The 26,438-nt window shown below is 44.5% G+C and overlaps 1 protein-coding gene across 1 annotated transcript in view; it reads left to right on the plus strand.

Moving 5' to 3' along the window:
• LOC144805947 (uncharacterized) overlaps window positions 1–25,415 on the plus strand; it is a 60,622-nt gene extending 35,207 nt beyond the window's left edge. Inside the window, 2 exon segments of the mRNA XM_078672410.1 lie at window positions 24,113–24,579; window positions 24,662–25,415. Coding sequence (XP_078528536.1) covers window positions 24,113–24,579; window positions 24,662–25,415 — 1,221 coding nt within the window.
• Window positions 25,416–26,438: the final 1,023 nt, after the last annotated feature.

A 26,438-nucleotide genomic window follows, 5' to 3' on the forward strand; every position in this document is an offset into this window, starting at 1 on the left:
AGAGTAAAAATGGGCATTGCAATGAATGTCAGAAGTGATTTTGTCAATTGCAAACACACCTGGGGTAAACCTTAGAATTGCACTAAAAGTGTGACGAGCTTTTGTCAATTTCTGATCCTACATAGCCTCAGCAAACACACACCTTCATTTAACTCACTTAGAAATAATCCTAGATATGCAGTGAATTCAGAAAGAACTTACGAACATTAACAATAATATTTACTCATCTGAGGACATAGACAGTAGCAGAACAGTGCCATTATTGTGAGATGAAGGAATTACAGGGATAAATATATAATTATGTGGGATATTCAAATACCAGATGAATGAAGACTCGACTAGAAGAAAAGAAAAAAAAACAAAGGTTTGTAGAATAATAAAAGTGTCTGTCCCCAGTGATTGTTCACTTCGGTACACATAGAAAAAACAACGTGATTTAACAGGAAATCCACTGGGAGACTAGCTCAATGTGGAATAAAAGAAAAGAAATGCTGGTGGTTTTTATTTGGCGAGGAAGAGTTACAAAGAAAAACATCCAAGTGTTCCTGGTTATGCTACCTGTAAAAGTGTAGGGATGAATATGATTCTGCCTGCACACATTGCTATATTAGCATAAGTGAGTTAGTTGCGAAAACGCCATATTGCTGCTTTTGCACATGTCACTACATGTCTCTGTTTTTATAAAGACAAACTGCTTGCTTTTCCTTCACATGAGAATGGTCTGTTTTTCATATCTCTAGACTCACACTGCGACCTTAAGTCTGCACAAAGTATTCAAGGTTAAAATAACAATGTGTGCTGTTGATGCAGGTTGATCGGCCCACGCTCTAGACACAACACAAACACAGCTGCTCATTTCTGAAACTCAGGTGCTTTTAATATTGCACTGCATGCATGAGTCTAGCACTTGGAAAAAACCTTTCAATCGACAAAGAGCTGTGCTGATCTGGGATGTGATTCACTTCACCTGACATTGAAGGTATGGGGTTCCCGGTTGTACCCTAGAAATCTTCTATTATTATAATACCTAGCTCCTAGCAAGGGGAGGGTGGTACACAAGGCGCAATAGATCTGGTTCCACTATCATTATGATATGATTTCTCCCTTTGTATTTTATGGAATTGTAACAATGTTGATTGTATTGATTTTATGCATCTTTTTACTTATTTTAGCAAAGATACTGCATCTTAGAGCACGTAGTTGAAATAAACATTTTAAACTATACAGTGTCTCTGATTGCTCACGTTGTGGACATTTATGAGAATAAAAACAAAGGAGTGTTCTTGATTCCCACTATTTCTGAGAGGTCCCAAAGTCGCTTGTTCATTGGTAGCTTTGCTGTAGTACAGAGAATGAGTTCGACACTGTTGCTAGTCCGATAGGGGTTCTGGGCACTGAGGTGGATTTTTGGTACAAGAAACAGAACAGAGGCAGCACCAAAGATGAAGTAGCCAGGACCATGTAGTATCAAAAATAAATTCTTTTATTTTCTCATTTATAGGACAGCCAACGCGTTTCGCTCCCCAACCATGGGAGCTTCGTCAGGGCTGAAAGCAACACAGAAATACACCAATATTAATAACACATACCAACATGACATTTACAAAAAACAAACAAGGTTAAAAAATACATTGCAGTTGAGCTTTTAACGAGAAGAGATGGCAATGCTAAAAGAGGGTCACAATATTAATCCTATATTTTTTAGAAAACATCTTGCATTTAAATCCAAATATCTAAACACAAAAGTAATGCAACTTGATGATTTGTATAGGACATTGGTAACCAGAACCAAATGTGACAAATTGTAAAAAATGCCTCAGGATTTTTGGTACACCACAATACACTGAGGTCCTGGTTTCCTGCGCATAGTTCTGTGCATGAGCAGAATTCCCGCAACATGGCGCCCAAAGTCTTGATTAGTGCTCGTATCTGTCCACAATACCCTCAACACCTTTTCCGGTTAAGAGGCGTGACGGATGAACCTATCTACACGAATGTGTTATAGGTTAATTCAAGCATGAGATTTATGAAAAGGTTCACATTTTGAATTACTACCCTTTGTTGTACTGCAATTTATATAAATTGTTTTTCTTCTCTATGTCCTCATGGGTGATATTGACATAGCTCAGCATAATTGGGCAGCGCTCCGGCGTCATCTGACGCAGTTTGGAGTACCAGACGATGGTATGTCTGTTATCTTTGTGGTGAGTGCTGATTCGGCGTTCCCCTTTGAGCTTTTCTACTCTTGGGTCACGTTTCCTGCAATAAATGCGGGTGAGGATAGGATTCATACATACACTCACACTGCGATTCCTGTGAACTATACTCCATATAGGACACAAGAGATTCCAATTTCGGCATGGCAGCATCGTGTTTGGTTTAATGGCACCCTCCCCCACACCGTAACTCCGGTTCGGTTAGGTCCCTTGTCAATTCCTGGGGCCACTTGACCATTCTTAGCCGGGTTCACACCATATCCACGTTATCTCAATGCCCTGATTGACGACTCGTGTCAACTTTATACCTCTTTTATTGGGGTACATAGGGCATAGTTCAATATGTTTCTTGCAGCGGAACAAGTTGGACCGGCCGGGATGTAGATTAGTCCAGTCATGGTTAATTCGGTTAATTCGGTAATGGGCAAGCACCCTCAAACTAAGTACGATATGCCTTATTTGCTTGCTGAGAAATTTGACCAACTGGAAGCAGTGTTTCCTAATACCACTCCTGTGGAAAAACACATTATTCTCACAATTAGTTTGCAGAAAGACTTATTGCCAGAGGTAACAGATTGCGAGATTTGGGGTAAAGTATTTGCAGCAGAATATGCGAAGTGTTTCTGCACGCCGTCTATGAATGTCTTGCCCTCTGTGATCAAGCATGTTCCGGATGAGCACAGTGAGGCGGCGGCTGTCGAGTTGAGAATGAGGCTCATTGGAGTGTTTGACGTAGTTAATGATCTCATCTTTTGTAATGTAAAGGAAGATGCGGTTAACTTTCAGGTGTCGAATGCTTTGCGCCTTGTCCAAGATGTCGACAAACCCCGAGCGTTACCGTGAATTATTGTGGAGGCTTATAAGACCATTGGCCGCACTAGTTTGGGTGTTAAGCCTTTTGCTAAAATGGCAACTCAACTGCAGACTCAGATAGCAAAGTCTACTAAAGACGACCATCCAAATTTTCCAAAACAGAATTGGAAGAATAAAAATCTGGGGAAGCAGCAATAGAAACAGGGGTCGCGTCCGGCGTCGCCGATACCAGTGTCTACTAAGCGCATTTATGATTTGTGCAACCACGCAAGAATTAGGTCTCCTGATAGATTTCAGGTTCCTGAGCAACGTTCTCCTCATTCTTCACAGGAAACATTGCGCGCAAGCTGGTGGAGGAGAACACGGTAGGGGTCGGGGTACCCCACAAGGATGTGAGCAGCCCCACCCGTCTGATGGTAAAGGCAAGCAGGAAGACTTGCCACGTTAACGCCCTCATTTTCAGAAAAAGAAAGTTTCTGCAATAACCGTAAGGTATGCAACGGATAGTGAGAACACAGCTTCGGATCCTGACATGGGCATTAACGCTGCTCGACAGCGCAGCGGAGGTTACAATAGTGCGGCAAGCACTGCGTCCATATCTGAAGGTGAAATCAACTGACACTTTTATCACAATGGAAACTGCTGACAGCAGGGTGGCTTCCCCTGACAGACTATATGATATAGTTCTTTTAATAGAAGGTGACATCTAACGTGTAATAAAAGGGATTTTTTGGGAACATCTGACCTCTACATATGACATTCTGTTAGCTGAGTCAGACTGGCCCCCGCTTTTCATTTTGGCCGCTGCAAGAGGGGAGGAGGTCACCCTCCCCAGCATTCCGCACACCGTGCCCAAGGAGCAGTCCGCAGAACTTTGCAGAAGAGTGTGCTCTGGTGCTTGCACCTGTGTTGTGCCATACTCAAGTCGGGTGGGATAAACTTTCTCCCAGACAAAAGATTCCATTGCGGTATATGCCACAGCCACCACCCCGCTATCCCATGCGGAGATTGGCTAAAGCCCCCGTTGCAGAAATCCTTGAAAAATTAGAGTATCAAGGTGTGATTGAGACATTTATGTCACCCATGAGTAATCCTCATTTCACTGTTACCAAACCTGATGGGTCGTACTGCCTGGTTTTGGATTATCTTTGTGAAACAAAGGAGTTCGGTCCATGTAGGGTATGGGGTAGACTGGATCATAATAAACTAGAAAACACAAGAATATGTCTACACCCAATTATTTTCCAAAAACTTATTTCAGATCATAGGAAAAACACAAACGTATTGAGTTTGACCCGGTATACTTATTTATACCTGTCTATTTTGGAAAAAAAATTCATTCTTCTTTTGAAAGTTTCGTAAAAAAGGAGAAATCTGTACATTCAATACATTTAAATTCCAACATCTAACTATTTACAAACAAAATATTTACAATTCATATACACAATTATCATACATTCCACAAAAAATTCACTATACAAACACAAACAATTGAAATTTTCAATAAAGTTAATCTGAATTCATAAAGAATGAAGAGACAAAGTCAAAAGGAAGGAGCACGTCCTAAAATAAGGATGACTTTTACAACCAGCCAGAGCTAGTTCAAATGCTTACTGATATCGATTGCTCCCTCTGATGTGCTGACGCGTTTCTAGTCCGAGGAAACCAGTTCCCAGACAGTCATCAGGGCTTTGTCACTTTTCTGTGTAAAATGCAGAAAAACAATAAAGTTTTAATTATCTAGCTTGAAGCCTCTATTCTTTCTGGTATTGCACTAAACGATATAAAATATGTACCTGTTGGTGATGCTCGAACTGTCATCAGAGATTTGCATGTCTTTGTGGGAATTTTTGCATGTGGGACCTTCCATTCTGATCAGGTCCAGCGTTCACCTCTAAGGTGTACAAGGAAGCCATGGGGTCTTTGGGGGTGCAGGTGAAATTTTTGTCTCCATTTTTTGTCTCCATACCGGCCTGAGGGCAATTCTGTTGTGGAGCGATCAAACCATGACTTAAAGCAATCATTGACAGCTATGGTTTTAGGTACTACATGCCCTAAATAATCTTCCGAGAAGATCTCTGGGTGGGCAGACTCCATACGAAATGCTCTTTGGCATAAAAATGTTTGTTCCGGACCTTGATGGTCTAGACATGGCGGCGACAGCCGTACCCTTTGACGTAGATAATCATTCTGCTGTGTTACAGAACCTACAAGAGACTCGAGACAGTCTTGCAAAGGAACACTTGCCTTCCACATAAGGAGCTGAAGCTGCTCTACAGATTCCGGTAGATTTGGGTAGTTAGCTGGCTACCCTGAGTCGGTGACCTCGTCTGTGAGAAGGTGGAGAACAAGAAGGAGTTCAGCCCCTCGTATCATGCACCCGTTCCAGTGCTTGGCATGCAGGGCTCAAGAACGGTCATTTTACCACCACTTCCTGGTCGCAAGGGAAACAGGTACGACTCCATTGACAATGTCAAACTACAACGAGTGGCCAATTCTTCTTAGTATGACTCCTGCTGTCTCTTGTCCAGCACTGCTGAGAAAATCTGTTTTGGCCTCTGCTGACACCATCATCCCTGACCTTGCTATAGAGATGTCCACAGTCACTAATCCATTATTAAATTCGCCAGCTGGCGATCCACATGAAGATACTGAGTATACATATCCCACGGATTTGTCATTGCCTGGTGTGTAAACAAGTCTAGCTGACCAGTCACATTTTTCCTTTGACTCTGACTCAATAACATAGAGTGTACCATTGAGGTTTTCTATTTTTGTTACTTGGTTTAAAAGACATTTTTTGGTTCCACCTTAGAATTACATCTGGTTGGTTCTCATCTCCATTTTTTTGGTTCATGTCGATTGGATTTGTGATGGTATTTTTCCGTCTGGTAAATGGACACAATATAACTGAACGATCAAAAATCTGATTAATTTATGGAACTTTGGCCCCACACTCCTCATCACACATCATGAAAAGAGACCAGACCTTTGTCAACATCACAGCCTAGCCCGTGCTAGATGTTATTGTATGAGATGCTGTAAAATTTCAAATTCATGGACCCACAGAGGTGGTTAATGTTCCTAATGTACTTCGTGTTTCAATGGGGGATGTTGTGAAACAAAACATACATTCTGATGATTGGGATGTCCTAGCCATTGAAGCTCTCTTTTCTGATTTGAAATATTATGCTGCCTTTGATGCTGAGGATTTATATTTAGACTCCACAAACTACGCCGACTTGTTCTGTTACCAACACTATGGCCATCACTTTCTGCATAAGGCTAATACATTTGGAAATATGGTTAATTACACCCAATGCGAACATTGTCCTACTCCCACAGAAGGCAGCTCAAATACCCTTTTGAATAAATTCACATATTTTACTGACTTTGATCAGGCTAACCAGAGCTCATTTTATTTTAAATTAAATTACAAATCTAATTCGAAAGTGAGACTTACTCAAAATTGTTGTATTCCAAATCCTTTATGGATCAGTTAGCAGTGGATGGCTACAAGCTATGGAAAGATGCCATAGATCCTAAATCTGTTTGGGGTCCTAGACCCTGGCAAGGGCAGGGCACTGAAGCTTTACACCCAGCATGTCTTATTCTCGTCCACATGTTGTTTTTAAATAGTACGATCTCACAAACAACTTGTCTTAGTTTGGCCACTTCAAAACACATGAATACCCCTAAAATTCCTAATCTGCATGCTTACCCTAATTGGAACAATCATACTGATAGATCCCTTGATGAATTACAATCTTTCATTTCAAATTCCTCCTTTAACATTTCGCCCCTGGATCCTGAGGGTTGGCTGTTGTGGCCAACAAGTTCTAATTCTTGTCAACATGGCTTTCTGGGTTTAGCCCCTGGCCTCACACAGGACAGAACTGATCCCTTTTTGAAACTTCCCATTCAGTTACCCCCTAGTCAGTGGGGAAATGATGTCAAAATTCAAGTTCAAGTTCTGCATTTATATAGCGCACTACTCACCCAGAGAGTCTCAAGGAGCTTGGGGGAAGGAGGGTGCTCCCTCATCAAATATCCAGGTTTTTAATTGTTTTCTGAATGAGAGGTGGTTCTGGGTAAGGCGGAGGTAGGCAGGGAGAGAGTTCCAGGTTTTGGCCGTTAAGTAGGAAAAGGATCTTCCACCCATGGTGGATCTATGGATACGTGGGATTACGGCGAGGGCTTGATTGGTCGATCGAAGTTGGCGGGTGGGGGTGTAAAAGGACAGGCGCGTGTTGAGGCATTCGGGTCCAAGGTCGTAGAGTGCCTTGTGTGCGTGGGTGAGGAGACGGAACGTTATTCTCTTGTTGACGGGGAGCCAGTGGAGTTCTTTCAGGTGACCGGAAATGTGAGCTTGGCGGGGGACGTCTAGAATGAGTCTAGCTGACGCGTTTTGAATGCGTTGGAGTTTTTTCTGTAGCTTTGCTGTTGTCCTGGCGTACAGGGTGTTACCATAGTCCAGACGGCTTGTGACCAGAGCGTGAGTGACCGTCTTTCTCGTTTCGGTGGGGATCCAATGGAAGATTTTTTTAAGCATACGTAGGATGTTGAAACATGATGAAGAGATGGCATTGACTTGTCTGGTCATCGAGCGGAGGAGTCCAGGATGAAGCCCAGGTTACGTGCGTGGTCTGTGGGGGTGGGTGCATTTCCCAGGGCCGGTGGCCACCATGAGTCATCCCAAGCGGAGGGTGAAGATCCTAAGATGAGGACTTCAGTTTTGTCCGAGTTCAGTTTAAGGCGGCTGTTCTTCATCCATTCGGCTACTTCCTTCATTCCTTCGTGTAGGTTGGTTTTGGCGGTGTTTGGGTCTTTGGTGAGGGAGAGGATCAGTTGGGTATCGTCTGCGTAGGAGATGATGTTGAGGTTGTGTTGTCGTGCGATGGAAGCGAGGGGGCTCATGTAAACATTGAAGAGGGTGGGGCTGAGTGAGGAACCTTGAGGTACGCCGCAGATGACTTCGGTGGCTTCTGATCTGAAGGGGGGTAGGCGGACTCTTTGAGTTCTTCCGGCGAGGAACGAGGTGATCCAGTCCAGTGCTTTTCCTTGAATTCCAACATTGCTGAGGCATTGTATAAGGGTGCTGTGACAGACTGTGTCGAAGGCTGCGGAGAGGTCAAGTAGGATGAGGGCAGCTGTTTCTCCGTTGTCCAGTAGTGTTCGAATGTCATCGGTTGCTGCGATGAGTGCGGTTTCGGTGCTGTGTTTGGCTCGGAACCCGGATTGTGATGGGTCGAGGGATTTGTTGGATTCGAGGAAGGCGGCAAGTTAATTGTTGACGCTTTCTCCATGACTTTGGCGGGGAAAGGAAGGAGTGAGATGGGGCGGTAGTTCTTAAGGTCAGTGGGGTCTGCTGTGGGTTTTTTCAGGAGGGCGCTAAGTTCGGCATGTTTCCAGCTTTCCGGGAAGGTAGCGGAGTTCAGGAAGCAGTTTATGAAGTCTCGGAGATGGGGTGCGATAATGGAGTCGGCTTTGTTGAAAATGTGGTGGGGAGATGGGTCGGTAGGTGATCCAGAATGGATGGAGTTCATCAAGCGGATGGTGTCTTCAGTGGTGAATGGGGTCCAGGCGCAAAGGATGTTGGGGGGAGTTTATCTTCGGGTGTGAGTGGGGTGGGCTGATCTCCGGGCTTGTTTTCGAAGCTGTTGTGTATGTCTGCGATTTTATTGTGAAAGAAAGAGGCTAGGGAGTCGCAGAGGTCTTGGGAGGGAGTGATGTCGTTGGTGCCGGTGGTGGGGTTGGTGAATTCTTTGATGATGTTGAATAATTCTTTGCTGTTGTGGGAGTTGTTGTCAAGTCGGACCTTGAAAGCTGCTTTTTTGGTGGAGCGGATCAGTTGGTGGTGTTTGCGGATGGCGTTCTTGAACGTGGTTAGGTTTTCAGTGGTTGGGGTTTTTCTCCAGGATTTCTCGAGTGTGCAGCAGGACTTCTTGGATTGCTTAAGTTCATCATTGAACCAAGGGGCTTTTTTGCTTCCTTGTTTGATTTGGTGTTTTTTCAAGGGTGCTAGTTCGTCAGCGCTGTGAGTGATCCATTGTGTGAGGTAGGTGGCTGAGACGTTTGGGTCCGATGATTTTGAGGGGTTGTTATGGAGAAGCGATGTGAAGAGCTGGTCCGTGGTGATTTTGTTCCATTTTCTGCGGGGAATTGGTTTTAGGTTGTTGTGGGTTGTGGTTTTCTTGTTTTCTTGTCTGTTAAACATCATTTATCTTTGTTGACCGACAATGTTGATGTAACTGATTTTGTTAAGGGTCCTGTGAGTGGAAGATCTAAAAGATATATATATGTTCTATTTACTATGAAGTTTGGAAACTGTCGCAGGTTGAGGCTGCTTCCCGTTTAAGAGCAATAGACTAAGCTAATTTGGAAAAAGGTCTTGCTCTCATTGATAATAGCATTAACACACTCTCTTCCAGGATTTACACCTTGGATAATATTGTTTCATCTGTTGTGCATATTGTGCAAGATAATGTTTCTGTTTTGTTCCATGGTCAAAATGAATTGCGGTTCATCACGCAGTTTGCATGGACCTTACAAACTCTAAAATCTGGGAAAGTGCCTTGGGACTACATTAAAATTTTGTCAGTGTTTTTACCGTTTAATTTAACAGAAAAACAACAGTTCATGTCCATGAAGGATGCGTCATATTCTCTATTGCATATTTAAAAATTAGAACTATTACCATTTTCTGTAGCCGAATCTAATTCAGCTGTGTGGCTCATCCATGGTTTAATAACATTGCCTTTTCCTCTGTTTAAGTTTAGTTCATGTATGAAACACCATGCCCTGGGTGGATATGAAGCACTTGGTACCGCTTTTCTCCATGAAGTTTGGTTTCTGCCCTTCTCATACAGATGTCTGAGGGATGGCTAAGAGGTTTACTTAAAAGGGGAGGAGTGCACTTCCACACCTGATCATTCACTTGTATGCAAGAATGTTCAATTGCACGACATGTGTAATGTGGAGGCTCCGAATTTAGCTTCCATTTTGAAGGGAATTCCTGTGCCAGCTATCGTACCAACATTCACACTATTAGCTAACTGTAGCTATTTCCTTTTAAATAATGAAGCTTTCTGCGGGATGTTGGCTGGATTTACGTACATTGTCACTGTTTCACAGCGAGTAGTTTGCTGTAAAAATTTGCTTTTCCCGCCCTCGCATGGGAGGCTTGATATCTCGATTTGGCCTTCCATTCCGACCCTGAAAGCAGAGTTCAACAAGTTGAACAGAATAAGAGCTTTATTGTCTCAAACAAAAGTCGCTCTCACTTCTTCTCATGAAACATTTTTCCTTCATGTTACTAAAACAGAAGTACACATGCTTTTAAATATGGATCTCCCTCTTCATTTTGATGCTTTAATCCACACTATCTTTAATGCCTCAACCACTACAGGCCTGGCCCACTTTTTTAAAACTGTTATCTCCAGCCTTGTGACCTCATTCCAAACTATATTTGGTGTGATACTGGCATTTTTTCATTCTATTTTTTCCAGCATCTTTGGCGGCTTCCTTCTAATTCTCGCCTTGGCTGCTGGTCTGCTGCTGTTGATTTGCTTGCTCCAAAATGGCTGCACTGTCTGTGTCAAGAGACAGCCGACCCAGGCTCACGCAGCTTCATGATCGAAAGCTTGAAGACTATGGAGTACTGCCATTGGGCACATTGGGCGTGGTATATGGATTATCATTTCACTTTTCATACTTTACTTGCGCTCAGCCTGTGTTCCATTGCCTGGATTGCCAATTCGAATGGCCATTAGAACTCTGTCTCTGAAATACGGTGTCTCCTGCTCCAGATTTTGACCATCTAATGAGTTCCTTAGTGGCTCATGAGTTGGCCTGTTCTGTAATCGGGATTATGGTCTGTGCAGCGGCACACAGAGTTTTGGCAAAATGGGACATATATATGGCTGCGCATGACTTCCAGGAACAAAGTTATCTTGCAGTAAACGCACGTTGTCCTCTGATCGTGCTAGAGGCTCCTGCAATTGAAGAACCTGTATGTTCATTTCCGTTACTAAACTGAATGGTGGACTCTTTGCTGACAATAACAATGACTTCCTTTTGGAGGCTGTTGCGACATACTGTGCATACACGCTGATGGATTAGATTGGCAACGATAAAGCATGCGATGCATCACTCAAGTTTTTTGCTTCTCCCTGTGGTGTTATTTTTCTTTCTCTCACTTGCATTTTTTTTCTTCTTTAATAGACATTCTTTTCATTTATTTCTTTGACAAGAATGAACTCATTTCTTTCTCGAATGAACTTGAACTCTGCATTCTTCTTATGTTTCTTTTCGTGCACTGGCCCCGTCAAGGGAGGGTGTATTGAGGATACGGTTCTGCCTGCACACATTGCTATGTTAGCATAAGTGAGTTAGTTGCTCAAATGCCATTTTGCTGCTTTTGCACATGACACTACATGTCTCTGCGGAATGCTTGCTTTTCCTTCACATGAGAACGGTCTGTTTTTCATATCTCTAGACTCACACTGCGACCTCAAGTCTGCACAAAGTGTTCAAGGCTAAAATAACAATGTATGCTGTTGATGCAGGTTGATTGGCCCACGCTCTAAACACAACACAAACACAGCTGCTCATTTCTGAAACTCAGGTGCTTTTAATATTGCACTGCATGCATGAGACTAGCACTTGGAATAAACCTTTCAATCGACAAAGAGCTGTGCTGATCTGGGATGTGATTCACTTCACCTGACTTTTGAGGTATGCGGTCCCCGTTTTAACCTAGAGATCCTCTGTTATTATAATACCTAGAAAGGGGAGGGTGGTACACAATGCGCTATAGACCTGGTTCCACTATCATTTTAATATGATTTCTCCCTTTGTATTTTATGGAATTGTATCAATGCTGATTGTATTGATTTTATGCTTCTTTTTACTTATGTTAGCAAAGATACTGCATCTTAGAGCACGTAGTTGAAATAAACATTTTAAACTATACAGTGTCTCTGATTGCTCACGTTGTGGACATTTATGAGATTAAAAACAAAAGAGTGTTCTTGATTCCCACTATTTCTGAGAGGTCCCAAAGTCGCTTGTTCTGCATAGAAATGCAGCAGTAATGGTTCAAGTTATCTCAAGAAACTATAATTCGTACCCTCGGGTAACTATAACTTGCGCGCCCACCATGCAGTTTTCTTATCAATAATTTTGCTGCAAACTATATCATGAATGATGGCATAGAAGTTATCATGAGTGATGTAATATGTGGGGTAATTAGCAGTGCATGGCTAGGATGCGAGTTATAGTTACCTTAGGGCACTGCCCCGGATGCTCCATGCCTATGGCAAGAACCAGCATTGCTCGCGCTCGCAGGGACAATCTAAAAATGCTGAGCGGGCAGGGAAGCAATTATAAAGTCTGCTCTCAGCAGCCAGGTGCATTTTTTAATGCTCCTGCCTGCTGGACGCAGACGTACTGTTTGTTCTAGCTTTGCAGGAGCTTTAAAATTGCTCCCACGAAGCGAGAGCAAACACAGGTTTCCGTGTTCGGACCAGTGCGGCAAGGAAACTGATATGCTCTGGGTGTGGGCACCCCAGGGCATAGCCAAGCCGGCAATGGAGTATGGGGTCCTCAGGCTTATTAATGGCCCTGGGAGGGGTGCATTTTGCCCCATTCCCATTTGCTTTTACAGCCTGCCCCCAGGATGGGGTCCCTGGGGCTAAAATTGACCTGGGGAGAGGGCTGCTTGTTCCCCTCCCTCATGATTTTTGCTTCGTTATGTTATGTTAAAATTTGGTAGAGCGCAAACAGCTGCCCCAGCAAAGGGGCGTCCCGGCGCTCGAGAACCACAGAAACTCCATAGGGGACAGAAAGCAAGAGGCAGGGGACCTAAAGGGGAGGAAATAGGTGGGTTTTAACGGCTCTCCGGAAGGCAGACATATTTTCCAGGGAGCGAATGCTCACAGGCAGATTGTTCCAAAGTTTGGCTCCTAGCGCTCTAAAGGAGCGTCCGCCAGTGCGAGCCAACTTTGTGAGAGGGACCGTCAGTAGTTGTTGGCCTAGTGAGCGCAGATTGAGCTGTGGTACATAAGGAGTAAGGAGTGGCTTGAGAAGTTCTGGGCATCCAGTCTTGAGAATTTTAAAGGTCATGAAGAGAGCTTTAAACTGGATTCGAGACTCGATAGGTAGCCAATGCAGTTTTTGGATTGTGGCTTTGGCCGAGCACCTGCGGGGAAGTCCGACCAAGGTTCTTGCAGCAGTGTTCTGCACGCGTTGCAGACGCGCTATCTCTGCTTTGTTGGCGCCCAAGAGTAAGACGTTAGCATAGTCTAGACGGGACAGAATTGTGGCTTGAATGATCATTTGACGCACCTTGGGATCCATGAAGCCAAGTATGGGATTGAGACTCCTCATCAGGCCCACACAAGTGGCCGCTACTCTTTTTGTGTGGGTCTGGAAGTTGAGTGATGAGTCCATCCAAACGCCCAGATTCTTGACCAAGGATTTGGGGGGTGGGACGGTGCCCAGCGTCGATGGCCACCAGTGTTGGTTCCAGTGACTGGTGTTCTTTCCAAGGAGCAGCACCTCCGTCTTGCCTGCATTAAGCTGCAGGCAGTTATCTGTCATCCATTGGGCTACAGCAGCCAGCCCATCCCTGAACCTTGCTGCAGAGATAGAGGTACCCTCGGTAAGAGTGATGGCCAGCTGTGTGTCATCAGCGTATGACACCAGCGAGAGGTCCCATTCTCATGCTACAGCCGCGAGCGGTTGTACATATAGGTTAAAGAGGGATGGGCTGAGTGCAGAGCCCTGAGGGGCTCCCTGTCCGATGGAGTGGGACTGGGAGAGGAATGGGGGGGCTGACACCCGGAAAGACCTGTCCTCCAGAAAGGAACGGAACCATTCCAAAGCACGGTCCGCGATACCTGCAGTAGCCAGACGATTCAGTAGAATGTTATGGGATACCGTGTCAAAGGCCGCGCTGAGATCCAATAGGATCAGCGCAGCACTTTGGCCGGCATCAAGTATCGTCCGGAGATGTTCTGATGTGGCTAGGAGGGCAGACTCAGTGCTGTGGCCTGGCCTAAAACCGTTTTGAGATGGATCTAAGGTGTTGTTTAGATCCATGTGTTTGGACAGGGTGATGTGTATGTGGGCCTCTGGCAGTTTGGATATCCATGGAAGCAATGAAATGGGTCTGAAGTTCTCTGGTTTGGAGGGATCGAGAGACGGTTTTTTAATGATGGGAGAGACCCATGCTTGCTTCCAGGCAGTCGGAACCGTGGCCGAGGAAAGGGATAGGTTCAGTATATATGCTAGGGAGGGAAGTAAAAAATCCAGAGATTCCATGAAGTGGGCCGGTCTCATAGGGTCTGCAGGGCAACCAGACTTGACTTTCCTGCAAAGTACAGTCAGGTCTTCGTGAGAGATTTCAGGTATGTGCACCAGCTTGGTGCCTTCCTTGATGGGTAGGGGAGAGCTGAAAGATGTAGCAGAGTGGTGTGGGAAGGATTTGTAGATGTTTTGTACTTTGTCAACAAAAAAAGAAGCAAGATCTTCACATTGCTGTGCAGACATGGTATGTGAGGCAGAAGATCTGCTACTCTGCAGCTCTTCTACAAATTTGAACACAACTTTAGAGGGGTTGGGACTAGAATTAATTTCTTCAGCATAGAAGGCGGCCCTAGCGGAGCAAATAGCTTTGTGATAAAGCTTTTGTTTGAGACGATAGACAGATTTGTCTTTGTTACTGTATTCTCGTCTCCATGCCCTTTCGGCTATCTTGCAGTCCCTTCGCATGGCTTTCAGAGTGTTATTATACCAAGGGTAGGAGGGGGAGCCGCGTCCCTTGGTCCATTTGAGAGGTATAAGGATGTCTAATCCTTGAGTGATCCAGTTATGAAAAGCAACATATGTGGTGTTTATGTGTGTATGTGCTTCTTGATGGGATCCTCCTAAAGTGGCGTGCCGTGTCGTGCCTGGGGATGCCCCCCTTTTGATCCCAAATCGGCTCGGGAGGTAGGCTGCATGGTTCCCCTCATTACAATTACGGCTGGGCCCCGGGTAATGGGGTTCCCAGGTCCGAAATTGGCCAAGGATGGGGGCATCTGCCCCCTCCTCTGTGGTTTGGATAGCTAGGCTCTGGGGGTGTTGTGGTCCCCAGGGCTGAAATCAGCCCGGGGAAGGGGCCACGTGCCTCCTCCCCTTAAGTTTGGATGGCTGGGGAGTGGTGATCTCCAGGGTCATAACTGGCCTGGGGAAGTGGGGCCAAGTGCGCCCCCTCTCTCTTAATTCTGAAGCTTATTATCCCCCAGGATGTGGCCTACCCGGGGGCATTATAAAAAACAAGTAGGCCTCTCATTTCAGCTCCTTCCTGGAAAGTTTTGAGGTGATCCATCAGGTGGGGGCCGAGAAAAACAGGGGTCTCCCCCTTGTATTTTCCATAGACTTCTTTAAACAGTGCTGTAACAAAAACTGCTGAACAGCATTACACTAACTTTGGCATGAAGCTAGATCTTAGCCCACAGATTTAGCTTTTTGTTATTTTGTGTAAATCCAATCAGTAGTTTTTGAGAAATGAAGTGTCAAAAATAATTGTATATTTAGGCAGTTGGTGTCCAAATGTGCTCTGATTGACCAAATTAGGAAGCAGTATTCAATCCTGATTGGTTGGTTTCAACCTGAACAATATGTTTTTGCAGCCTTTACCAGACTCAGTGACATAATAAATTAATTAAACAAGCATTTTCAATGCAATAGGATTCGCATCTGCAAGAGTTTAAGCTATATGCATTGTAAATGACAATGCCTTTTAGTTATGTTTTAAGAAACAAAACTCAAATAAAAGGGATTATCATGTACAATGCCAATAATACAAACTCTCGTAAATGCGAGACCTAGTGCACTGAGAATGGGAACCAGCAGAGAGATATAGGGAAAGAGAAAGATGGAAAGAGCGAAGGAACGACTACACATGTGGAGACAGAGAGAAAGAGTGAAAACACTGTGACCATAGATACATTTCATTCTACTGAAACTAAACGCAAATGTAAAACTTCAAAACATGAAAAGCATAATTATTCCACTTACCTTGGAGAAGATGATTGAAGGGGGGAATGAAGCCCATGGCTGACGTTGGTTTCAAACGGAGTTACAGTTTGTAAAGTGCAGGACACTGTAAACAATTTAGAATAACACTGAAAGCGTGATTTGTGGGAGCTAAAGAAACCCAAGGCTGGGTAACCAAAGCTGTTCTCATTGGCCCATATAAGTCCTTCAGTGGAGCAGCGAGCACTAGGATTGGCTGATGGCTTTCAAGCCAATCATAGTAGCTCTCCACAAAAAGTCTGTGGCAACCATTAGAGGGTGAAACATACCGCTTCATTGGCTGTCACCAAAAATAATGAAAATTATAGACGTGGCTTCGTATAAAGGCATTGTTCGGGAGAGTCCGTGAAAAGTAGGGACGGTTAGTCACCATAGGTGTTGATGGGATTTGTGTGGAGAAATGAGGGATGGAGGAGCAAATACGAAGCACCACGGCCACTACGGTGGTGATGAGAAGCCAGTTGTTATTCAGGATGCGATTGCAGTTGCAACCACCTCCGCTGTTTCTCTCTTTTTTTTTTGTAAACAGATTTTATTCATTTTCATCTTGTCAATTAGTAGCAGTACATTTCAACAAGAGCGTCTCATCTTAACTTAAGCAGCGGGTGTCAACAAGCTCAGTTGCATCTATTCAGTCCTGCTCCCCGCTTCTCTCCCCTTATAGCTGTCACCGCAAGGGCAACCACCCCTCAAATTCCGAACAACTCCCGCAACTTTACATTCAATTTCTTTATATCGAAGATCAGCTTCTCGGTTGTCTCTTCTCATCTACACACATATCTATCTAAACAACTAATAAGTGAAAAAAACCCTCTCCCTCTCCCATCCCCTTCCCCCCCACCCCCCAGGCATGTTGCTCCATCATGTGAAACCACCTCTGCTGTTTCTCTTGTGTTGTTTTGTGGCCACAACTTTAGCTGCTATGGTGATGGGAGTGTAAAAGGAAACACGTGATGATTTGTATGAGAGAGGCCTGGGCATGAATGACTGCATGGTTGTGTGTGGCACTAAATAGGCAACTGTGTTCAAGAAAGCGTGTGTACAGATTACTAGTGTTTGCACGGTACATTGCGTGTGTGTTACTGTACCTGAAGTGCAAGGGCGTTGGATTTTGGTGTTCTGCCCACATGCAAGAAAGGGGTAGAGGGGGAGCTGAAAATGACGGAATGCTGGCTTTGCGCTGCCTTTGTCTCGGTCTGCTTCGTACAGCTCTGTGCGGTGAATGCTTCAGTGCCGCTAGTGCTTCTTGAGCTAGCAGCACCGGCAGCAAGCTCCTGCTCACCTCTCCCTTCCTACACCGGCACCACCAGCCTCTATGACCTCTGAAGAGGCGGTGACTAAGACTAGTACAAAACAAATAAACACATTTTCAAAAATGCTTTATTATCACTAAAATCAAATTTCTTGTTGCCAGGCTGCACCCAAAATAACTATTTTATCATGATAACTTGCCTTGTTTGGCTTATATAACACTGTTATTTATTGCTGAACCATCAAGTTACCATTTGATGAGATTAGCAACGGGAATGACGGCCTTGCACAAAGGCAATTTCTGAACCGTAACAATAAAAAAAATAAGTAGAAATGGGTGCCCTGCGAAACATGAAGTGCGGCGCCCGTGTGGAGAAAAGTTATGCATGCGTTCAAATAAAAGAAGTAGTACACAAAGGAGCATATATACAACTACAGCGTAACAAAACTGTAGCTGGCCGGTGCTCCTGAGAGAAAACCGCAAGTGATGTTACAGGAGTGCCAACCAATCAGAAGCCAACAAAGAAGAGTGATGGAGGATTAAACCAATGGCAAGCAGCCAGGTGGGATCACACTCCGTGGCAGCCGTTACAGGACTCTTGGACATGGAGCCAATGGAAATGAAAAGATGGTAACAGTTACAATATAAATTATTTGTGGATGGTACCACACTCATTTTAGGAATGGTCTGTTTTAAGGTGATTTTACCTTGTGAAATTAAAGGATGCTAGCAGTTACAATACAAATCATTTGTTGTCTGTTCTAAGCTGTTCTAAGCTGATTTTAATCTTGTTTAAGAGAAAACAGTTCTCTCGTGATTTTCTCACAGGTGTTATAGAAGGTGCTCCAAAAGCTAAAATGAGAGCGTGTTCCCTGTAAAAAGTCTGACATTTTGAGTAAATCGTGTACTTCCAGCATGAGCAGCGAATGTCAGCTGATACGCAGTGTTCTACTGCAGCCTCCCAGAGTGTTCTAAAGAACAACTAGAGCGCTAACAGTCTTACTTATGACAAAAGTGCGGCACACCTGAAGACATCTTGATTGCATCAAATTGGTAAAACATTTAATGTAAAAAGGAACAAAAAGAGGCTGTTTATTTTGTCATGGAAATTATGGTTTCTGCTGTAGAAAGCAGAATTAGCAAACGTTTTAAATGAGCTCTCAAATATCGTCTTCTATTTCATTAATACTGTTTGGCATGCAGACTGAAACATGCACTCTCAACGCCAGCAGCAGGCTGCCAGTTAACGCCCTGGTGATCAGCAGCTTTACCACAGTGTTCTAATGAGCAGCTAGAGTGCTGACATTCTGAAATTATTTCAAAAGTGTGGCACAGCTGAACTTCATCTTGATGGAATTAAAGTGAAAAGCTGAAAGCAGTTTCTACTGAGGACACTGCAGTAAATTAAAACTTTGAGAGCAAACGAAAAGGAAAGTTTAGATTCTAAGTACACAGAGGTGACAATTATGCATATCTTTTGTTACTTTATTAATCCAGCAGCATTCAAAGAACATCTTAATAAAAAACAGCCTTAACTACATTTCCCATGAACCAACAGAGAAAGTTTGCAGCCGACAACTAAGAATGATAACCATTAGACCAAGGCGAAATTACTTTTCCAAAATCAATTAAGCCATTGATTAGCATTAATTACTGTCAAACAAATCATCTTAGGTAGGGCGATAATCTCCTCCTCTGTGTCCTTAATCGAATCAACTTTCCTCCCACCAGCCCAGGTACAACCCGGCAAAGCTGAGAGTGAAGCAAGTTCTCATCACCGTTCCCTGGGTTTGTTTGTACAGTATTTTATTGAAAATGAAGAAATTGTTTATTAGGCAAATGTGTATCATATGTAAAATCATATCAGTATGCAGTAGATATGAGAGCGATCTTCCCTTAAGATGTATCGACAAGGCTCGGGCTGAGCAAACTTGAAAAGATGGTTTACATTATAGATGTATCTAAACCTTGGTCCTGAACAAGGTGGAGATGTAAATTGAAGATGACTATCAAAACGTGGATTGACTTTTTTTTCAATTGTCCATTGTTGCCTGAATTAAATGTAAACAATGTATAATGTCTTGTACTCAATTACGAGTTTTTGTCTATTTGTGTGCTATTTAATTGTGAATCTCATTTTTGAGTGTTGTGACAGATATATATCTACACAGATGTACAACATTAATTGAAAATGTATTGTTTTGAGATTGATTAAAGAAAAACCTTTTTGCACTCTTAGAGGTGACAAGTGTAACTTTGGTTATTTACACATCGTGCAATATGATTGTACTAATGTGGAACAGAAACAGCATTCATGTTCATTCTTACCTTTATATAAGGTGTTGAGTTTTTGTGTATTTTTGAGTGTTCATTGGCACTCTGTTACCTAATCTTTCTCACTCCCTCTTTGGTTAACTTCAAGCAAACCCTTGGACTGTCCTCTGTTACACTTAGTAAAGAGTCTGTCCTCTTTGGGTCTCCTAAGTCACGCCTTGGGTGCAGTTTGTCTTGTCCCTGACATACTTCATGTAGAGCCCGGCCTCTTCTTTCCACACAGGGCTCGGAGCCTGGCATCTCTCATGTGCCACTGGGCGTATGCAGCAGCTGTCACATTTGGTGCAGGGCCTGTTCTCTCTCACAGGCTTCTTTATGAGAGCCCTGCGTCACTTTTGCACCACGTAACGGGGTACATGCATGACGCAGTGCTCTCAATAGATTTAAGAAGCAACACAAAGCCTTCCTGCGTAGGTTTAAGTGGCCTCAGAAATCATGAGTAACGCAATGCAGTGCAGGTCACTATGCCGCCTTAATCTGTGCCCAAGAGGCTTTTCTTGGGTGTTGCGGTGGGTTTTCCCACAAGGCTTTTCTTGGGTGTTGCGGTGGGTTTTCCCACGAGGCTTTTCTTGGGTGTTGCGGTGGGTTTTCCCACAAGGCTTTTCTTGGGTGTTGCGGTGGGTTTCCCACGAGGCTTTTCTTGGGTGTTGCGGTGGGTTTTCCCACAAGGCTTTTCTTGGGTGTTGCGGTGGGTTTTCCCACAAGGCTTTTCTTGGGTGTTGTGGTGGGTTTTCCCACAAGGCTTTTCTTGGGTGTTGCGGTGGGTTTTCCCACGTAACACACACAGAATTTGACGCTGCCCCAGATTTACAAAATACTGTAAACCTGGGGAGGTGCCAAGTGTGTACGCCTCCTAAGGTGAGGCGTAGTGAAAAGACATTCTGCAGGAGACACACAAAGAGAAAAACACCTCTTAGCATGGTTTGTGTTCAGGAAAGAGCACCTGCACAAAAACAACCTTGCATGCAGCGGAGGTACCCTTGCATGGGGGCTGGGCTGCCAAAACGGCGCCAGTGCAGGAAGAAAGGACATGAATGCATCGTATTGCCTTGCTGCAGTGCCCTACGCCAAAATCCCATCAATAAGCCCCTGGTTGTCGGACCCGTCACACTGAGTTCAAATCCTCACTTCTCTGGGTTCCCTGCCACACTGAGTTCAAATCCTCACTTCTCTGGGTTCCCTGCCACACTGAGTTCAAATCCTCACTTCTCTGGGTTCCCTGCCACACTGAGTTCAAATCCTCACTTCTCTGGGTTCCCTGCCACACTGAGTTCAAATCCACACTTCTCTGGGTTCCCTGGGTTCCCTGCCACACTGAGTTCAAATCCTCACTTCTCTGGGTTCCCTGCCACACTGAGTTCAAATCCTCACTTCTCTGGGTTCCCTGCCACACTGAGTTCAAATCCTCACTTCTCTGGGTTCCCTGCCACACTGAGTTCAAATCCACACTTCTCTGGGTTCCCTGGGTTCCCTGCCACACTGAGTTCAAATCCTCACTTCTCTGGGTTCCCTGCCACACTGAGTTCAAATCCACACTTCTCTGGGTTCCCTGCCACACTGAGTTCAAATCCACACTTCTCTGGGTTCCCTGGGTTCCCTGCCACACTGAGTTCAAATCCTCACTTCTCTGGGTTCCCTGCCACACTGAGTTCAAATCCACACTTCTCTGGGTTCCCTGCCACACTGAGTTCAAATCCTCACTTCTCTGGGTTCCCTGCCACACTGAGTTCAAATCCTCACTTCTCTGGGTTCCCTGCCACACTGAGTTCAAATCCTCACTTCTCTGGGTTCCCTGCCACACTGAGTTCAAATCCACACTTCTCTGGGTTCCCTGGGTTCCCTGCCACACTGAGTTCAAATCCTCACTTCTATGGGTTCCCTGCCACACTGAGTTCAAATCCTCACTTCTCTGGGTTCCCTGCCACACTGAGTTCAAATCCTCACTTCTCTGGGTTCCCTGCCACACTGAGTTCAAATCCACACGTCTCTGGGTTCCCTGCCACACTGAATGACGTCTCCTGGCTTCCACTTCTGTTTGCGTTGATCTGTACCCATAACCATGCTTGTCCCTCATTAACAAGGACTGTATTCCACTCGCAGCAGTAACCTCCCTGGAATTCTTCCACGTGCAATCCTGAGTGGCTCCGTATCTTGAATTACCAGCCCCACAAAATCCTGACCCACTAATTATGGGTCTGAAAACCCCTGACTCATAAGTTCCAGACCCAGAGACACAGGTACAGTTTCACTGCATTTGCACTGCATACCGCCCAGCACTAAGAAACAGACATAGAACATGAGATGGGCTCAAGGGGGCTAAATCATATCTCCTTGCAGGGATCAACAATGCACTTACAGTAATAGCCTAGTAAGAGCCGCTGAATTAATCTCAAGTTCTATTTTATATTGCTATTGTACAACTGAACGTTGAAGATAGTTAGCTATCGGTATCTGTAACAAGCATTGGGACATTTTTGTTATTGCCTCTGCAGTATACACTTCGCTTTTGGCGCTAAATGGCTAATTGTGATATATTGTCATCAACCTGAAACGCTGTTTTGGAATTGGTATTTATCTCGTACTGTTATATTTTATTATGTGTATTCAACTTTAAATCCTTAATTTTTTAAAGTACCAATAAGATGTTTGTATGTTACTGTTTTAATTAACTGTATATTAAAAAGAATAGCTCACTGCAGTTGGCATTTGCCTGAAATTGGGGTGCTACATTTAGGACCCATTCCTTCCAGAGCATGGTGGATCCAGTTGCCGTCCACTCCCTTCACAAACCGTCTCAGCTCCAGTGATGTAACAAAGACCCCAACAGCCCCCGCAGTTCGGGGTCCCCCAAGCTCTAGGGGGCCCTCTCAGCAGAGTACCCTGGACAGAGAGCTCCTGAGTGAGACCAGAGGGGGGCTCCTCCATGTACTTTGCAAGGGGCCGCCGCAATCCTTACGCCACTGCTCTGCTCATGTATAAAGAGAAAGATGACATGAGTGGAAGAGGAGAGGCGAAATTGGGAAGAACAAATAGGATGAGGATGGACGAGGGAGTGTAAAAAGTCTATCCTCCCTACCCACCAGAGAATGCCAGGGAGGTGAAGACTTGGGTGGGACTCTGCGGAAGAGTACTGCAGACAGAAGGGTGAGGAAGAACCTGAAGGAACCCACACGGACTTTAGGGTTCGCACTAACCAGAGTGACGGACAGGAAGACTAGGAAAGCGGAACTGATGGAATTCTATAAGGAGGAGCTACAAAAGAGCCCAGGTACAGCTGGTGAGAAATCAAAAGACACGCAATTCATGGATGGAATGCAGAACAAATCAAAACATTCACCCCCAGTCAATAGATTTGGATTAAATCAATGATTCTTGTGCTCACCATGCCACCCCAGTTTAGACCTGACCATACGCAAATCACTCTTGACCCTGTGCCTCATGGGAACCCCGAAACCGGTTCTAGGATGCTTGTTTCCAGTCCAGGGAGGACCTGGCTTGGCAGTTCGGCTGGACTGTTCCCATTGGGTGCTGGGTCAAGACTGATTTGCATATGGTTGTGTCCAAATTGAAATGGCATGGTGAGCAAAAAAACAATGGATTTAAGACCCAGATCTCTGTACTGGGGTGAATGTATGACATTGTTCTGCATTCTGTCCATCAATAGTTCTTTTTGCAGGTACAGCTGGAGCAGAGGAAGCGGAGCTGGAGAACACAGAGCAGGGACCCCCGATATTGGGTTTGAGCCCCGCCACTATTCAGGAGGGTCGTGGCCTCCTCGGGCAGGTTAAACATACATAGAAAAGAGTCAGCTAGGGTTGAGCTTAGGAGAAGTCACCTGAAAAAGTTCATGAGCTATGGGTGGAGGGTTCAAGGTGCAATAAAGAAGAGAATGAGGGAAAACAGATAAATATAAAGTATGTTCTTGAAAAGGACTGATTTGGGAGCATGATTAATTCTTGGCTATCCGGCGAGATCGACGAACTGAGACAACACTACTACAGCATTTATGCCCGCCATTTAGAGCATCCGAAAGGATCCTAATGATACAGACGATCTACTTTCCCAATACCCTATAATATGCCCTGAAGAAACCCCAGGCTGGATGGCCGTGTAAGGGGTGAACCACGTGTTGGCTGTCAGTTTTGTTCTCTAACTCACTCTCATGGATAGAGTGACAACACTCATGGCATCAGCCGAGAAGAATTTAAGAGAGTTTCATTGAATGGTGCACTTGCCTGTGTTAAGTGCCCGCTTGAAACCTTGCACGACCTGGCAGACAGAAGGGGGCAGCATCAAGATCTTGAGAGGTGAACAGAACTGCTACATAGTAACAGAACACAGCTTTTACCTGTCTGCAGCAAGGCACTCATGTCTGCACTAAGCCCCTGTGTGCATTGGTACTGAATATGTGAAGAAATGTAGTCAATCAGCACTCCTGAAAGAGCATCAGCGAACACACATAGGGGAAAAACCGTGCCATTGCACTAACTTCAGTCAACTATCAAATCCTCATATGCATCAGCACACCTATACAGGGGAAAAACCATACCATTGCAGTGAATGTGTGAAGAGCTTCAGTCGGTTATCACACCTCCAAACACATCAGCGACCACAAACAGGGGAAAAACCATACCATTGCAATGAATGTTTAGAGAGTTTTATTTAATTATCACACCTCCAAACACATCAGACAATACACATAGGGGGAAAACCATACCATTGCAGTGAATGTGTGAAGAGCTTCAGTTGCTTAGCAGACCTCCAAAGACATCAGCGGACACAAACTGGGGAAAAATCATACACATGCAGTGAATGTGGAAGTAGCTTTAGACTATTATCAAACCTACAAAGACATCACAGAACACACACAGGGGAAAAGCCATTAAGTGCAATCAATGTGCGAAGAGCTTTAGTCAAATATCAAATCTCCGAAGACATCAGCAAAAAAACACAAGGGAAAAACATACAAGTGCTGTGAATGTGGAAGTAGTTTTAGGCTATTATCAAACCTACAAAGACATCAGCGAACACACACAGGGGAAAAGCCATTTAAGTGCAATGAATGTGGGAAGAGCTTCAGTCAATTATCAAATCTCCGAAGACATCAGCAAACAAACATACGGGAAAAACAATACCATTGCAATGAATGTGGCAGTAAATTTAGTGATTCCTCAAATCTCATCATTCATCAGCGAACACACACAGGGGAAAAACCATTCAAGTGCAATGAATGTGTGAAGAGCTTTTGCCGATCAAACCTACAAAGACATCAGCGAACACATAATAGGGAAAAACCATATTTGTGCAATGAATGTGGCAGGGGTTTTATAGAGTCTTCAGCATTAAGGATTCATCAGCTAACTCATACAGGGGAAAAGCTGTTTAAGTGCAGTGAATGTGTGAAGAGCATTAGTCAATTATCAGAAATTCAAAGACATCAGCGAACTCATACAGGGGAAAAGCCATTCAAGTGCAGTGAATGCGTAAAGAGCTTTAGTCAATTATCAAGCCTATATAGACCTCAGCGTACACACACTCGGTAAAAACCATACAAATGCAGTGAGTGTAGAAGAACTTTTAGTGCATCTTCCGCATTAAGGATTCATCAGTTAATCCACACAGAGAAAAATCCTTTCAGGTGCAGTGAATGTGTGAATGTCTTCTGTCAGTTATTAAATCTACAAATACATCAATTAGCACACACAGAGGAAACATGATAGCATTGCAATGAATGTCAGAAGAGATTTTGACAATTATCAGGACTCCAGAGTCCTCAGTGAAAAAACAAGGGGTAAACCTTACAAGTGCACTAAAAGTGTGATAAGTTTTTTTTTCCTGAACCTACATAGCCTCAGCGAACACACACCTTCATTTAAATCACTTAGAAATAATCCTAGAGATGCAGTGAATTCGGGAAGAACTTAATAACATTAACAATATTTTTGACTCATCTAAGGACATAGACAGGAGCAGAACAGAGCCGTTTTTGTGAGACGAAGGAATTACAGGAAAAAAAGATATAATTATGTGGGATATTCAAATACCAGACGAATGAAGACTCAACTAGAAGGAAAGAAGAAAAACAAATAAAGTTATTTGTAGAATAATAAAAGTGTCTGTTACCAGTGATTGTTCACTTCTGTACACATAGCAAAACAACACGTGTCTGTGGCAGCAGCATCCATTTTGTGATGCTGAGGCTCTGTTTAACTTTAACCGGGTAAAGCAGTGTTAGACGGGACCTGGAGGGTCGGCCGAGGACAAGGGGAGAGGTCTCCGGGGAGAGCCGTCTCCAGCGATCGTACAGATAAGTAACTTCCCCCCCACAGATGGACACCACACAAAGATAAGGTTTAACGTTCTTTATAAGCAATCTTGAAGTACGGTAGAATGGTACAAGGAGGTCAGGACTCAGGGGTCCCCTCGATTCTAGTCTCTTGGATGGGAAAAGGGGGTAGCGGGACAGTCTCTTTACCAATCTGGTAGTTACGATGAGATGATGGGTAGCTCACAATCCTCGAGCTCGGTGTTCTAGGAGGACGGGCCGCGGCAGCGCCAGCAGGTCCCGAGAAGATCGTAGGTGGCAACGGTCCGCGGCAGCGCCAGCAGGTCCCGACGAAGGTGGTGGTTACAACGGGCCGCGGCAGCGCCAGCAGGTCCCGACGAAGATGAAGGTTGCAGAGGGCCGCGGCAGCGCCAGCCGGCAGGACGGCAGTTCACAAGGCAGGGCTGCGGCAGCG

Source organism: Lissotriton helveticus (genome assembly GCF_964261635.1).
Source record: "Lissotriton helveticus chromosome 1_1 unlocalized genomic scaffold, aLisHel1.1 SUPER_1_unloc_34, whole genome shotgun sequence".
Lineage (NCBI taxonomy): Eukaryota > Metazoa > Chordata > Amphibia > Caudata > Salamandridae > Lissotriton > Lissotriton helveticus.